The sequence below is a fragment of the Pseudorca crassidens genome, chromosome 10 (genome assembly GCF_039906515.1).
Source record: "Pseudorca crassidens isolate mPseCra1 chromosome 10, mPseCra1.hap1, whole genome shotgun sequence".
NCBI lineage: Eukaryota > Metazoa > Chordata > Mammalia > Artiodactyla > Delphinidae > Pseudorca > Pseudorca crassidens.
Genome location: NC_090305.1, coordinates 21,382,946 through 21,397,569, shown reverse-complemented (window position 1 = coordinate 21,397,569; position 14,624 = coordinate 21,382,946). Strand labels below are relative to the sequence as shown.

The 14,624-nt window shown below is 42.2% G+C and overlaps 1 protein-coding gene across 6 annotated transcripts; it reads right to left on the bottom strand.

Annotated features, from left to right (window-relative positions):
- Window positions 1–3,735: 3,735 nt before the first annotated feature.
- On the bottom strand, window positions 3,736–14,330 carry ZNF391 (zinc finger protein 391). Of its 6 annotated transcripts, none has more exons than XM_067752288.1 (4): window positions 14,027–14,077; window positions 11,587–11,930; window positions 7,726–7,837; window positions 3,736–6,945 (listed from the first exon to the last, which is right to left on the bottom strand). In XM_067752288.1, exon 4 carries the CDS (start codon window positions 6,865–6,867, stop codon window positions 5,791–5,793), a length of 1,077 nt encoding a protein of 358 aa, XP_067608389.1. In that variant the 5' UTR covers window positions 6,868–6,945; window positions 7,726–7,837; window positions 11,587–11,930; window positions 14,027–14,077; the 3' UTR covers window positions 3,736–5,790. The 6 variants fall into 6 exon arrangements, with proteins under 6 accessions (XP_067608389.1, XP_067608390.1, XP_067608391.1 ...); XM_067752289.1 differs by having other exon boundaries at window positions 7,726–7,834; XM_067752290.1 differs by lacking the exons at window positions 11,587–11,930; window positions 14,027–14,077 and adding an exon at window positions 14,163–14,330.
- Window positions 14,331–14,624: the final 294 nt, after the last annotated feature.

Sequence of the window (14,624 nt, the reverse complement as noted above, 5' to 3'; positions counted from 1 at the left end):
GGAAAGAGTGTGAGAGCAAAGTTCTAAAGGAGGCAGAAAGAAATGGTGTCTCTGACAATGTTGGGATGGATAGAAGCTAAGTGGTGGGCGTGGAAAGTGTGAAGGACAGAAGGTTGTGCGTGGGGAGCAGATGGCAGGCACCTTGTAAAAGCAGAGGCGGAGGAGGACTTCTGGAACAGGAATTAAAAAGGGAAGGATAAGATTCACCGGTGGGAGAGGAAAAGCATGGGCAGCAGATGCTGCATTACCCACAAGCGTGGGGATTCCTGCCTGCCAAGACCCCAGGGTTCCAGATAAAAGGCAGAATGTTTGCTGGATGATTCATCCACGTGGACATTAATTGATTCAACAAATGTTTACTGAGCAGTTACTCTGTCATGATGTCACTCAGAATGAAATGAGACGTGAAATACAGCAGAAAACTATAAGCCAGATGCCAAAGTCATGTACATAGGAGATCAGGAGGAGACTAAGATGCAGGAGATCATGAAGGTAAAAGGAGTGTTCTGTAAAGAGTTGAGACTTACTTTAGTTTCAGATGTACTGTGAAAAAAGTAGTCAGAAGATGGGTCCCAGGAAAAGGAATCAGTCAGCATCACAGAGATGACAATGGAAGTGAAAATTCTTCATTTGGGCAGTGGTCAAATGATGACTTGAACATGAGGTTGGAAGGAATTAGCTGGCCACACTGCTCCAAGAGGAATGCTGGTATACATTAAAAAAAAAAAATTATTACAGAAAATTTCAAATAGACACAAAATAGAAAAGTGAACTTCAGTGTATTCTTCACCCAGATTAAACAATAATCAACATTTGCCAGTCTTGTTTAGCAATCCCTCCCTGACTCCCCTTTTATTTATTCCTGGAATATTTTAAAGTTAGACCCAGACATCATTTGTCTCGTCAGTATGTACTTTTAGCCAGTAGGACTTTTTCTTCCTTTTAAACATAACCATAATATCATTATCACAACTAATAAAATTAACAGTAATTTTTAAAGTTGTTTTGACAACAGCAGACTGAAGCATTTGTTAGGGGTTCTAAATAAAATCACTGGTGTTTAGGAAGCCTGAAAAGAAATGCTTATACAGGGACAGGATTAGTTCTTTGACAGTACCATTAAAAATTATTTTGGAAAATATTAACATGGGGAAAGTTCAAGATGAATGTATATAGTAAATCCTTTGTTACGTATAAACTATAACTTTTTGTTATGTATAAACGTGTACACACAATCCATCTCCATATCTAGCATATGCAGATACACAGATATAAGAAGAAAAAAAGTCTGAAAGAACATTTACTAATATGTCCAGGGATTATCTGAGTGATGGGACTAGTGTTTATTTTTTGCTTTTCATCCCTTTATGCTTTTCAGCGTGTGTGCCTGTGTGTGTGTGTGTGTGTGTCAGGGTGAGGGGTTGGGCGGCAGGGAGAATGTTGAGGAAGGATCGTGGCCTCTTTAACGGAGCTGAATTAATATTTAGCGAAGAAAGTGACTCATCTTCAATCTCACAGTCCACAAATCAGAAAAGCGGATTAATACATAGTAGGCACGGAAAACACATGGTAAATGAATAAAATCTAACGGAAAAGGGTGGAAGCTTCACTCTGATTTATCAATTTTTTAGAAAAAGAAGTGACAGAGATTCAGGCTAGAAGACCATCCAGAAACGAGGCCCAGTGGTATCGCCACATCACGTTGCGTGGCACCGCCCACCCCGCCAGCCTTTAGAATCTTCAGCAGAAAGTCGATGACGTCACATAAGGTTTTCAGTGAGGATGGGAATTGGTCCTAAGACTTCTGGGAAATGGAGTCTGGGCGCTGTGATGACTGCGAGTCTCCGAGGTTTCTGGGAATTGTAGTTCTCAGATGTAGGATCAGCTCTTTGGCCGATCTTGCTTCAGAGCGCCCCCGGGGAAGCGGGAAGATGGCGTCTGGGGTGGTCGCGGGACCCCATCCGGTGGTTCTAGGAGTGGCCGTCGCAGCCTTGATGAGGGGAACTGGAGCACACAACGGTCACCATAAAATTCCGGGAGCACAGCCAAAGCGCAGAGCTCTGAGGCTCTTACCCCCGCGGTGGTCTTCGCACTCACGCGCCTCCTTTCCTACCCGGGTTCCCGAGGAATGGCCTAGGCGTCCGGACGTGCGAGGACAGGGACGGCAGCTGGCCTCCGCGGGAGCCACCTGCAGGGCTCGCAGAAGAGGGCCCACGCTGAGCGCCTAGATGTGGGCTCCGTGCAAGGACGGAGATTATTTTGAAGACATTGTTCAGTGTGAGCCGAGTCACAGTGCTTTTGGCTGCATTGGAAAACCCTCTGTTTCTCCTTAGAATAAAGCTCCCCACTCCAGATCGCTCTTATCTTCTGACCCGATTTCCCCACCAGAAATCCCAAAAGTTTTTGGTTCCAAATCGACTTTAAAGATGCAAGTTAATCATATCAGGCGTTCAGCTTTTTAATGTTTTGTATTCATGGCTAACTGCTGAGTGTGTATCAGAAATTCCTCCCTCCATACCCTAGGTAGCTTACAGGAAAGTTAACAACAGCAATTAAGGAAGTGCTGGTCTCTCTTCTTCCTTGCCCGTATCTAGTCACCAGTTTCATAGGATCCTTACTTTATACTGTCTCCTCATCTGACCACTGCTCTGTTCCACAATACCACTATTCTAATACTTCAGCTTCTCACCTAGTTTCTGCGTGCTGTCTCTCTCATTTCCAAACCACCTTGTCTCCTCTACCAAATTAATCTTCTCCCCGAAACCAAATTTTTATTACCATGATCAAAAACCTCCTGTAATTCCCTCATTGCCTAAATGATTAAATCCACACACAAGCTAGTACTCAGGGCAGCCACTGTCTAGTTATCCAATTCCAAATAAACTTTCTTATTTTTATTTCACTGAACTCCCTGCCATAGACAGTCCAGTTCATCTATTGGAACAAACAGAGCATTTTCCTACCTCTATACCTTTACTTACACAGTTCTTTCTTTCCCAGATCTTGCCAGGGCCCAGCTTAAGAGATCCAGTAGTGGGGTCAAATCCTGATCCTCGGGTAAGCTATTTAACATGTGTAAATTTCAGTTTCTTCATCCCATAATGTGGTAAGTTAAGAGACTCAAAAAGAGCTTTTCTTCTGGCACCCAGTAATTACTTGATTATCTCTACCCTCTGCTCCTTCTAACCCCACTCCACCCCAAGAAGAATCTTTCTATTTGCCTTTCTGAGACTTCTACTATGAACTAAATATTTATTTATTGGAAAACATACATATATGCTAGGTGTTGTAGAGAACACATAATTTAATTTTAATTTTTTGTTATCAAGCACATTGTATAATTACATGAAGGCCAGTGGAGAAATTCATCTTAACTCTATTAGGCTTTCCTTGAAGAATGGACATTTTCTCCCCTTCCAAATACAATGTAAGCAAATGACCATCTCACTTTCATACCTGAATAACTATCTGGCATACCATAATTTGTCATGATCTTGATCTTCTAGGCATTTTCTTCTTTAATACTGATTTGTATTTTTTCAGTTTTGTATTTTATCATATCTTGTAAGCCGCCTTGAGTCATTTTTGACACACAATAGAGTTATAATAAAATAGATGACAATTGTCTGTGATGGCAGAAGAAATATCTTCTTACTTATTTGACTGTGATCCTAGTTTTCCATTCTGTGGAGTTACAGACCCTTTAGGGATGAAATGAAAGACTACAGGCAGATATGAAGGAATAGAATCATAACAATTAGCATTTATTGAACACTTACTATATGTCAGGCACTGTTTTCATCACTTTATATGAATAAACCCACATACTCCTTAAAACAGTCTCATGAAGTGGAAAGCCAAGAGGCCAGCATCCCAGGAGCTCTGAAGGAGAGTCAGTCCCAAGGCTTAATGTATATAATTCAAGGTAGGACAAAAAGGACAAAAATATTTATGAGGTAATCTCACCATTCAAAAGAGTAAAGTGACTGCATTATTAAATTAAACCCTCCTGATTTAGATTAAAACTACAATCCAGGCCTGCATTGTACTATGTATTAGATGGGGCTTCTAAGAGATTTAAGACAATTTCTAACTTCAAAAAAGTTCATGGAAAAAAGCACCTGACAGAACCAGAGAACAGAATAAGAAAGTATGTAATACAGGAGAATAAGGGAAACCATCACTGTAAAGGACTTCTAAGGGGGGTGGTTGTGCTGAAATTATCACAGAGGAGGCAGGACCTGACCAGGGCCTTTTATAAAGTATGGATAGATTTCTGGAGATACAGGGAGGAAAGCAGGGTATGTAAAAGAGTGCCACGGAATAGTTTGAAGCGGAGCCAAGTGTGAAGAGAAAGGGTGTCGTAGAGACAAAGGACAGGGCTGCCCAGTTGTACTGGGGAGTAATGGAAAATAAGTAAATAGATCCAACTGTGCAAGGTCTTCAAGTTAAAGTACTTTGAACTTTTTCCTTGGGACAATGGGAAACTGTGGATTCTTTCTGAACCAAGTGGTAGTTTAGTCAGGCAGCTATATAAAGACAGGGAGACAAGAGCAGCAACAATGTGTTTACTCTGGTAATCTAGGCCCAAACTACTGAGGACTTGGCAGCAGCAGTAGGAATAGAGAGAAAGAAATCAACTATCAAGACATTTCAAATAAATCCTAGCAGACTGATTACCCAGGATAGATAAAGAGGAATCAGTAAGCAATAATTTGGGGACATTTAGTGACTGCTCAGCACTGTGTGATGTTTTATAGGGATCTAAAACAAGATTTCTGTTTTCAAGAAGCTTACAATCTAATTGAATAACATGAAGTACTATAAGCCAATAAAATGAAATTATTCTGGTCCAACTCTTGCCCAAGTCACAGAGCTGATCATTGTTAATCAGAGAAGTGCTGGGAGGTAGGAAAAGTGTGGATCAGCACAGAACCATGGATCCCAGAAGCTCACGTTTTAAGGCATAGGAGTGGCCAAAATTACCAATTCTGCAAATGTCAAGTAGGAAGAGGACTGAGAAAAAGGCACTGAGTTTGTCTTTGACAGATCAACTTAACAAGGCTGGTGAGTGTCAGAACCAGATGGTATATGTTTCATGAAGTCTGTAAACAAAAGAAAAGTTTTTAAAATAGGACAGCAATTTTTTAAAAGATAATGGAGGAACTAAGATTTTTAGGACCTTCTTGGTAAGGATAAGATAAAATAACACTGGGATTAGTTAGGCACATTAGAACTATGGGCTATACTTTGAGGAAACTATGCTATAGCAAAAAAAGGTAAGGGAGGAAGGAAGAGAAAAATTTGTCCATATAATTCGAGACTGAATTTTTTATCCCCAAACTGGTGGGAATTTTTTATCCTAATCTGAAGCCAGCTCCTTCTCTTCTGCCACTGGAGCCAGCAAGCATGAAAATACACACACATGGTATTTCCTCTTTTAAGTGAAGGAGCTGATGTGGTTGGGAAAGAGAGGGTTCACTAGTTGTTCAGGGATCCAAGCTCCATGGAATAGATAAGGTGAGGAACTGCAAGGTGTTAGGTAGCTGTATATTCTAAGATTGGAGCCCTCCAGAATATTAGAGTGAATGTTAGGTTTTAAAATTCATCCCCTTGTTGGATTGATCACTCATTTGAGCATTTAGTTTGCAAAAAGGAAGGAAGGCTAGCTTGAAACTGGCTTAGAGTTAGCTAGTAGGAAGGAAAATTCAAACAAGTATATATGTTTCTTTTCAGCTGTGGGAGGTTATGCTGTGTGCTCTTGTGCTAACATTAAGGAAAGCACAGATATTACTCTTTAGTGTGAAGTTGCTGATGTCTGATGAGAGATGAACTCTGACTGAAGGCTTTTCCACAGTTATTACACTTGTAAGGCTTCTCTCCGGTATGAGTTCTCTGGTGAATAATAAGGGAGGAGCTCCGACTGAAACCCTTTCCACACTCTCTACACTCGTGGGGCTTTTCTCCAGTGTGTATTCTCTCATGTTCAACAAGGGATGAACTCCGACTGAATACCTTCCCACAGTCACTGCACTCATAGGGGTTCTCCCCAGTGTGTGTTCTCTGATGTTCAATAAGAGATGAGATCCAACTGAAAGCTTTTCCACATTCACTGCATTCATAGGGATTCTCTCCAGTGTGTATTCGTTGATGCTGAATTATGGTTGAATGGTCACTGAAGGCTTTCCCACATTCATTACATTTGTAAGGTTTTTCTTGAGTATGAGTTCGCTGATGCTGACTAAGGTTAGTGCTTCGGCTAAAGGCTTTTCCACATTCACTACATTCATATGGTTTTTCTCCAGTATGGATCCTCTGATGTAGACTAAGGTGTGTACTCCGGCTAAAAGCTTTTCCACATTCACTGCATTCATAAGGTTTCTCTCCGGTGTGAGTTCTTTGATGTTCAATAAGGTGTGTACTTCGGCTAAAAGTTTTACCACATTCATTGCATACAAAAGGCTTTTCTCCACCATGAATTCTACTGTGGACAATAAGGTCTGATTGGTAACTAAAGGCTTTACCACATTCATTGCATTTACAAGGTTTCCTTTGTGGAAAAAGTTTTTGGTGTTTAATTAAGCCTGAATTATCTTTGGAGTTTTTCCTAGATATGGGGGACATAGCTCCCTTTGGAATTTTCTGCCGTGTATTAAGCTTTGAGCTTAGACTAAATTCACTGGATTCAGGGCCTCTCTCCCTAGTGAAAATTTCTTTGAGGGTCATTGACACTTTTCTGATTGCTGTTTTCTCAAAAGAAGATTTCTTCTGTGGAGGACATTTTGTCTGCCTTGATAACTGGCCCTCACTTTTACAGGCTTCTTCATTCATAGGACGTTGGGCAGTATTCCTTCGGAGACTTTCCATTGCTGACCCTGGGAACTCTAGTTCTTCAGAAATAGCCTGATTGGTGTTGATGCTTTGGTTCAGTTCAAATATCCCTATCTGAAAGACATTTAAAGTGCAAATGTCGCCTGTGTCTAGTGTGGAGAGCAAGGAAAATAAACCAACAGGAAAAAAAGACAACTAATTTGCAATTCATGCACACTAGCAACTTTATATGGGCAGAAACTTAAAAGGGACAATGAAAGAGAAGTGAACAAGGCCAGAAGTGATAACAGAGTTTTCACAGTGGATGCACAGAGACATCAAGAAATACAGGTAGGGGCTTGGTTAAATGCTGAGCCCCCAAAATGGACATGAGCAGATATACCAATTGATGAGCAGAGAACAGGGGATTAGAAAGTAAAATGAGCTATTAGCTATTGTAGCCAATTAGTTATGGTAAATGAGAGACAGGAAAGGGATGAGAAAAGTAAAGACTCTCAAATGTAGAAAACATAACCACCACCACCCTGCCAAAATGCAAAAAGTGAGGAAGACTCTATCAAGCTTGTATGCAACCATTTTCTTGGCAAAGAGAGAAAACAGAATTTCAGAAATGCTAACTATTACCCTGCTATCCCCATTTGATCTCCCTTTGATCACCCAACCCTTCTTCCAGCTAGTTTAGGTACTCTTCTAAACAAGTCTACAACCACAGACTTCAGAGGATTAACAGAGCTCATCATAACAGATCTTAACTTAGAGTTCATCAAGGCCAACTTGCTTATTTGACAGATAGAAAACAGAGTAACTTAAGTCACCCAGCAAATTGCAAGAGCTTAGACTAGAACTCACGTCTCCGAAATTTCAAGTTAGTGGCCTTTTCATGATACTACTCACCTAGACAGATATTTTTGGTCACTCCCCTCTTCAGCTCCCTGAAGATCCAGTGTCTACAATTGTTCTTTCTCCAACTGGGTGATCATGTCCAATTCACATGCTGGGATCCCTGCTGATTGTAAATGATTTAACACAAGGCTATTGGTGCTGGAGACACAGGGCTATTGAGAGCTCAACATTAATGCTTTGATCTATAGAAAAGATAGTGTGTGGGAATTCCCTGGCGGTCTAGTGGTTAGGACTCCGCGCTTTCACTGCCAAGGGCCTAGGTTCAATCCCTGGTCGGGGAACTAAGATGCCACAAGCTACACGGTACGGCCAAAAAAAAAAAACTCCAAACAAACAAAAACCATAGTGTGCATTTTTAGAGGCTGTGGCAGGAGGGGCTGGAGAAAATGGGTATCTGAAAGTTCTGGGCTAAAACTGGTTCCAAAAGAAAGGTTATACACATACCCATCAGAATCACTTATGGAACTTGTTACTCTAGATACTGGGCATTACTTCAGACCTAGTTAAGTACAATGAGGCCCAGGCATTTGCATTTATTAAGTTCATATGACTCGACAAGTTGAATTGTCCAAAATGAACCTTAGAAACACTCTCTAGGTTGCCTGAAAAATGTGTTCACTGGGACCAGCCTTTCTACCAAACATTCTTCTCACAGCCAGAGGGTCTAAAACATAAACTCAGCTTCCCTTAGGACAGGTGACTTCTTCCTTCTGCTGGAAGGGCCAACACTTCCCAAGGATCTCAAGGTTTCCAGGTATTAGGCAGCTAGCTTTCCCAGACGATTCCTTTAAAAAGCTAGCACCCCACATTCAGACTGTACCAAGCAGTCTGTTTATCTCCCCACTCACAAGGTTGTTCTAACACTTGCCTTATAATAAGGAAGAGCAGCAAGGCCCTCTCCTAGAATACTGACCTAAACTCGTGTATAGCAGAGCATCCTGGCTCTGGCAACCTTTCTGTTGGTAAAATGGGGAGGATATGGGAATCTGTGCCTACTCTTCCAGCCCTTCTCTGGACTCTATGTTTCCCCACTGAAGTTTTTTCTTTAACCCATTTTCTTGTAAATTCACTCAGAGCCCTTGGGCATGACAGTAGGCAACAAATTGTATAATAGTTCCTCTAATGTTTCTGCTCACAGCACAATTTAAGATCCACTAGGTTAAGAGTTGATCTGGTTTCACAAGTCTTGCCTTTCTCAGAGACTGGGAACCTCCCAAATGTGGAAATGAATCCTGGAGGATTTCACGAAGAAGCCATCCATGGAGAACCTCAAGAGCAACATGACAATGCTGTCTGTGTCCAGCTTTGCCAAGAACATGCCTTTCAACTGAAAGCAGGGAATGCAAAACTCTACCACTAGGTTGACTGAGAAGTCAGAATTTCTAATTTATTTAGAACCTTGCAATAAAATCCAGTTGCATACTTTTTGGCGCTAACATTCCTTAGTAGGCATTTGTCTTACTGCTTAGGTTGGCTGGCCTACATTCTTGCAGCCCAGATCCTTAAGCTACTCCATCATTATTCTGTTGGCAGTTCACTGTTACTTCCCTCCTCTATTACAGTAATCCTCAAGGCAGCAATATCACCTCCTAGGGAGAGTTTTGGGAATTTGTGAGGGTTTGTGTGTGTGGTTTTTTTGTTTTGGTTTGGTTTGGTTTTGGTTTTGGTTGTCATGTTGATTGGATGGGGCTATTAGAATTTAGTGAGGGCCAGGGATTCCTGTAAAACAAAGAATGTCCCTTATCCTGCCAGACTTTCAAAAGAGTTGTTAATGGTTACCTGAGACTGGAACTACTTTACAAATAAATACAAAGTATTTTGCACAACTTTGCTATGTATTGGAAAATCAAGGAAATATACTTCTTTTTCTTTGAACGATATTCGGAATTGTTTGCCATTTTAGGAAAATCAAGCCACTCATGATATTAGATTCACAAATACGACATTCACATATCCGTCTGCATTTGTAGCTGTTGTATTCACATGATTCTATGAATAGGTACAAGTGTCTATTTCATCCAATCATTTACATGCTGAAAAACTATTATTCTATTATAAATTACTTTCCTTTTCTTTCTCCTTTATATTACAGTTAAGGTAACGTAGTGATATTCTGGAAATTATATCTATAGGTAGTTAATACTATCTATAAATTTTATTTCAAGATAGTAAAGGGGATGGTAGGTTTGAAAGGTAGAAAATTACTTCTCTAGTGCAATAGAACTAAAGTATTAACAGTTACACAATAGATAAATAGTGACTGTCTCAGGCGGTAAATTGCAAAGCCTCTAAAGCCTTAAAGCAAAAGTCCTTGTCCCCAACAGAAGTCCTTGAAGATCTGAGAACACCCAGACTGCCATAAAGGTGACATACGAGCAGTGGGAATTTTGTACATAGTGGCATATTATTACATTATTACATATTACATTCCATCTTGGAGAAGAGATATTGTTGAGAAGAGATTTTGTTCAGGTTTTTGGAGACAAAGGGAAACCAGGAAGATCTGAAATGTGAAGATCTTTATAAACTGACTCACTAGAACCATTAAAACATAGGACATCTAAAAGTAGGCAGGATCTCCTGAACAGAGAGAACTAGGACAGAGTTCAAAGGAGAGAGCCAATTTGAAGTTGAGGGTTTACTCTCATGCTTATTAATACCTTGATGATTGGTAAAATATACCAATTTGATATAAGATAATTATAATTTAATGTGTATATAGTGTGCAGTACAGGAGTCCCAAGATGTAGTTGTTTTTGCATTTCAAATAAGCTCATGACATGTGTAACTGTATTATGCATTATGTGTTTGTATATGTGACACCTATGACAGACACACAGAAACCACATTGGGGAAAGTTTCTACATTAAAAAAAAAAAGAACCCAACTGTGAAAGGAACGTGAGTTGGAGGTGCAGCCTCTGGAAAGGCCCGTTTTTGGTCTTTTCTCTTGGGTCTGCCTATTCTAAGCATTTTATGAATACGGACTCATTTTTGTCTCACAACAATGAGAGGGTTACTATTATTATTTCCACAATACAAATGAAGAATTTGAGGTACAGAAAGGATAAGTAATTTGGCCCAAGGCCAAGTGATAAATCCTGGACTCAAACTCACTACACTACATCATACTTACTGCTTCTCAACAAGCAGGGAAAAAACACTTGAGTCATGCTTTCCATTCATATGGCCTCTAAAGGGCCAAGAAACTAAACCACTGATCCCAGGACACCAGCATGACCTTGACACAAGAGTGACTACCTCTGAGAGATGACTACTGAGAGGCTGCAATAAGTCCCAACTACACTAAACGCCCTATCTGGGTAAACTAAGGATTAAATTTCCTGGCTTCCACTAAAGTGCCACCACAAAGCAAGTGGTATCCTTGGCATAAATCAGTGAAACACCAGATAGAGGCCCCGTGGTATAAATAATTACTTGGTATTACATTTACCAAGTAATCTGGATTTTGATCATAGCTCTGTTGGTAGCTAAATAAAAACCAAGGAAAAATAACCAGTCTGGTTTTATGTATCCTCATCTGTAAAAGGAAGATGTTGGACTTGATTAGTCCAGAGCTGTCTGATTCCTGGAATTTAATTTTAGATTCCAAACTCTGAGGCACAGACCCATCTGCCTAGACTAAGGGGATAAGACTAGAACGAACAGACTCTTTTTCAAATCCCCAGAGACATGTGAGAGCCTAAGGTCCATGTTTCAGAGGAAACTGTTTGAGAAAGAGGCCAATTGCCTAATGCTGAAATAGAGCAAGGGGGTGCTGAGGAAGACATCAAAAGCAGTCAGCAGGCAACCAGGGACTAATCCCATACTGGGCAAAATTTGCCACACTCACCTAAGAAGGGACATTCTCTGAAAAGAGAAATACATGTGTCTCCATTTGGCGAGATGGCACAAACTTCCAGAAAAGAAGGAAGAATCCTTAACATACATGGTATACGATCTTATAGTGAGATAGAAAGTTGCCTTTCCCTCTTCCACCTCCTCTTCGTTTTCTTTCTGGTCAAGGGCAAACCTGGGGGAATAACATGGGCTTCCCTGGTGGTGCAGTGGTTGAGAGTCCGCCTGCCGATGCAGGGGACACGGGTTCGTGCCCCAGTCCGGGAAGATCCCACATGCCGCGGAGCGGCTAGGCCCGTGAGCCATGGCCGTTGAGCCTGCGCATCTGGAGCCTGTGTTCTGCAACGGGAGAGGCCACAACAGTGAGAGGCCCACATACCGCAAAAAAAAAAAAAAAAAAAAAAAAAAAAAATCTGGGGATAACAGGTCTTATCCTAAGGAATCCAGAGTCACTGGTCTAGTAATGTCCACACTGGGCCAGGTGAATGCAACCCTAGGTATTAAGAGGTAAAACAAATTTCCCAAAGTAACCCCACCTCCTCCCAGACACAAAGAAAATGAGAGTAGCCATTTATGTCTGGGTTTAAGTCCCTAGTTCTTTAATGAGAAAAGGTAAAGGGAATTGGTCTGGGCTGAGTCCAAACTCTCTCTAAACTCTCTAGGTGTTCCGAGGCATATAATCCAGTCTGCTTATCGATTTCCTCACATGGGATGTGAGTTCAAAGGGAGTAGGCAATAGTCCCTTACTTCTTCCTGAGAGTCAAAACAGAAGGCAGATGATACTGCTCCACCACAGGGCTGTGCATCTCTGGGCAAGCCACTCACCTTTTTGAAAGGCTGGACCCACACTATAAAATGGCATTACTAGTACTCGCTTGTCTTTTCTCACAAAGCTTCTATGAATGCTACACGTTATAAATGGCAAAGCTTACTATAAAGAATATCATCTATGACATAAGGAGATATTACTGCTGTGCTTACCTCAAATGAATTAGTTTTTAAATTGTGATAGTATACATTTAGGGAAAGATGCTCTCAGAGGATTTGTGCTGCTGTTCTAGAGTGTAGACAGATGCATTCTTTTTCCTGGCTTTGGAGGATGCACATGAAATGGGGAAGGCAGAGCTGGTGGATATGACAAAGTTCTCAGGAGGAGCCCCCAGATATATTTCAGAGAGGCTAGGAGGTCTCTGTCTCCACAAGGTTAGGACAATACCCTTATCCAGGTTTCATACAAGGGGTTCCTCCACCGTGATGTGGAATGTTGCCTCTCTTTTCTCTTTTTCTCCTTTCTTCCTCATACTTTAGTTTTATCTGGATCACCTTACTGGTCTATAGATATTGTAACCTTACCAAATCATTATTCTCGAAAGTACAGTGGTCACAAAGTGCTGCAGCACCAGCAAAACCCATTCTCCTCTTTATATGACTAACTTTCCAGCCCGCACAGCCCTGACCCCCTCCTGTTACCCTAACCATCTGAAATTCTTTTGACCATGCCACTTTCTCTTATAATCAATTGCTGATCTTGGAATAATTTTCCCTTGTATATACTCCCTTGAATATTAAGAAATTATCTCATTCAGAAGGAAGCAGGTTCTGAAGGTTCTGAAATAGCTCTTCTTCTGGTGCTTTGCTTTCTGGTATCGGGCTGACTACTTCCTGGAGCCTTTGTGAATACACAAGAGTCAGCAGGAGGGCCTAGGCAGCCTCTGTTCAACTCTAAAACAGAGACAGTCAAGTCTCCAGGCCTACCAAAAGATGGTCTTCAGACAACAGTGTCCTTGAAGATTGGTTCAAAGTCACAACAAATTCAGAGAATTTGATATACAGCATTTGTCAATACCCCTAACAACATCTACTATACTGAAGTACAACCGTCATCATCAGAACCATAAGATAAATACTACTACTCTCAAGCTCTGTAACTTTAAGTAAGGTACTTCATCTCTGTGTGCCTCAATTTTAAAATCTGTAACATGAGGATAATAATCGTACATCTCATGGGGTTAACGCGAGGATTAAATGAGTTGACGCAGGTAAAAACTCTTAGAACGGTGCCTGGTACACGGTAAGCATCTGGGAAACACCCCGAGTACAGAAGCCCTTCCTCGCCCAGCTAGAGCGGAGCGGAATGAAACTCCGAGCTTTTCCATCTCCCAGGGGTTCACCGGAGAACACCACCTGCTGTCACTGCAGCTGAGGAACTAGGTTGTGCCCACCCGCAAGGCGAGCGCTGGGCGCCGCGCAGAGACACCGTGCCGCGTCCCAGCCGCGGAGGCACCTCTCGGCCGGATCTGAGGCCAGACCACCCTTGGACCTCTCGCCGGTCTCCCCCCCCGAGAGAGTTGAGTGTTTCCGCACGACCAATTCCTAGAGCCTCCAGGCCCACCCGTCCAGGCCCCGGGACCCGGAGCCCTACGTGCCCCACTCACCGGCCGCCTCGGGGCGAACGCCGGGACACACCCTGGGCCGGACCCACGCTTAGACGGAACCTTAGTACGCGGGGCTTGAGGAAGCCGGAAGGATTAACGGGAAACCCTTGCGTCGACCCACTGCTCCCGCGCTCACCAAGGTTCCCGAGGTCACAGACACTCTTCCACTCAGACCCTTGGTCGTGTCCTTGTCAGTATGTGGGGCCAGTCATTGCCTGATCAATGGCCGTGACCTAATTCTCCTGGAGCAGATGATCTGTTAGAGAACAGAGACGATGAGGAGAATGGGCAGCACACCAGAGGCCGTGGCTCTGCGCCTGCGCTGCAGAGTCCGGGACCGCCAGGTTGTTTCCCGGAGATTTTTGCAAAGCACTTTCCCTGGTGTGTGTGACGCCGAGATTGAGAAGTTGATGCTAGAGGCCTGAGAAAGTTGATGCTGGAGACCCTAGAAAGGTCCTGAAGATCTTAATACATTCTATGCAGTATAGTCCAAACCAGTGGTTTAGTTTTAAACAGCATACCCGCAGAGCTGGTTAAAATGCAGATTCCCAGGCTTCGCACACGTTGGTCAGAGGAAAGTCCCAGAAACACTGCATTT

Coding starts and splice junctions, on each gene's coding strand:
- ZNF391 (XM_067752290.1), bottom strand. CDS start 6,867: ATGGAAAGTCTCCGAAGGAATACTGCCCAACGTCCTATGAATGAAGAA.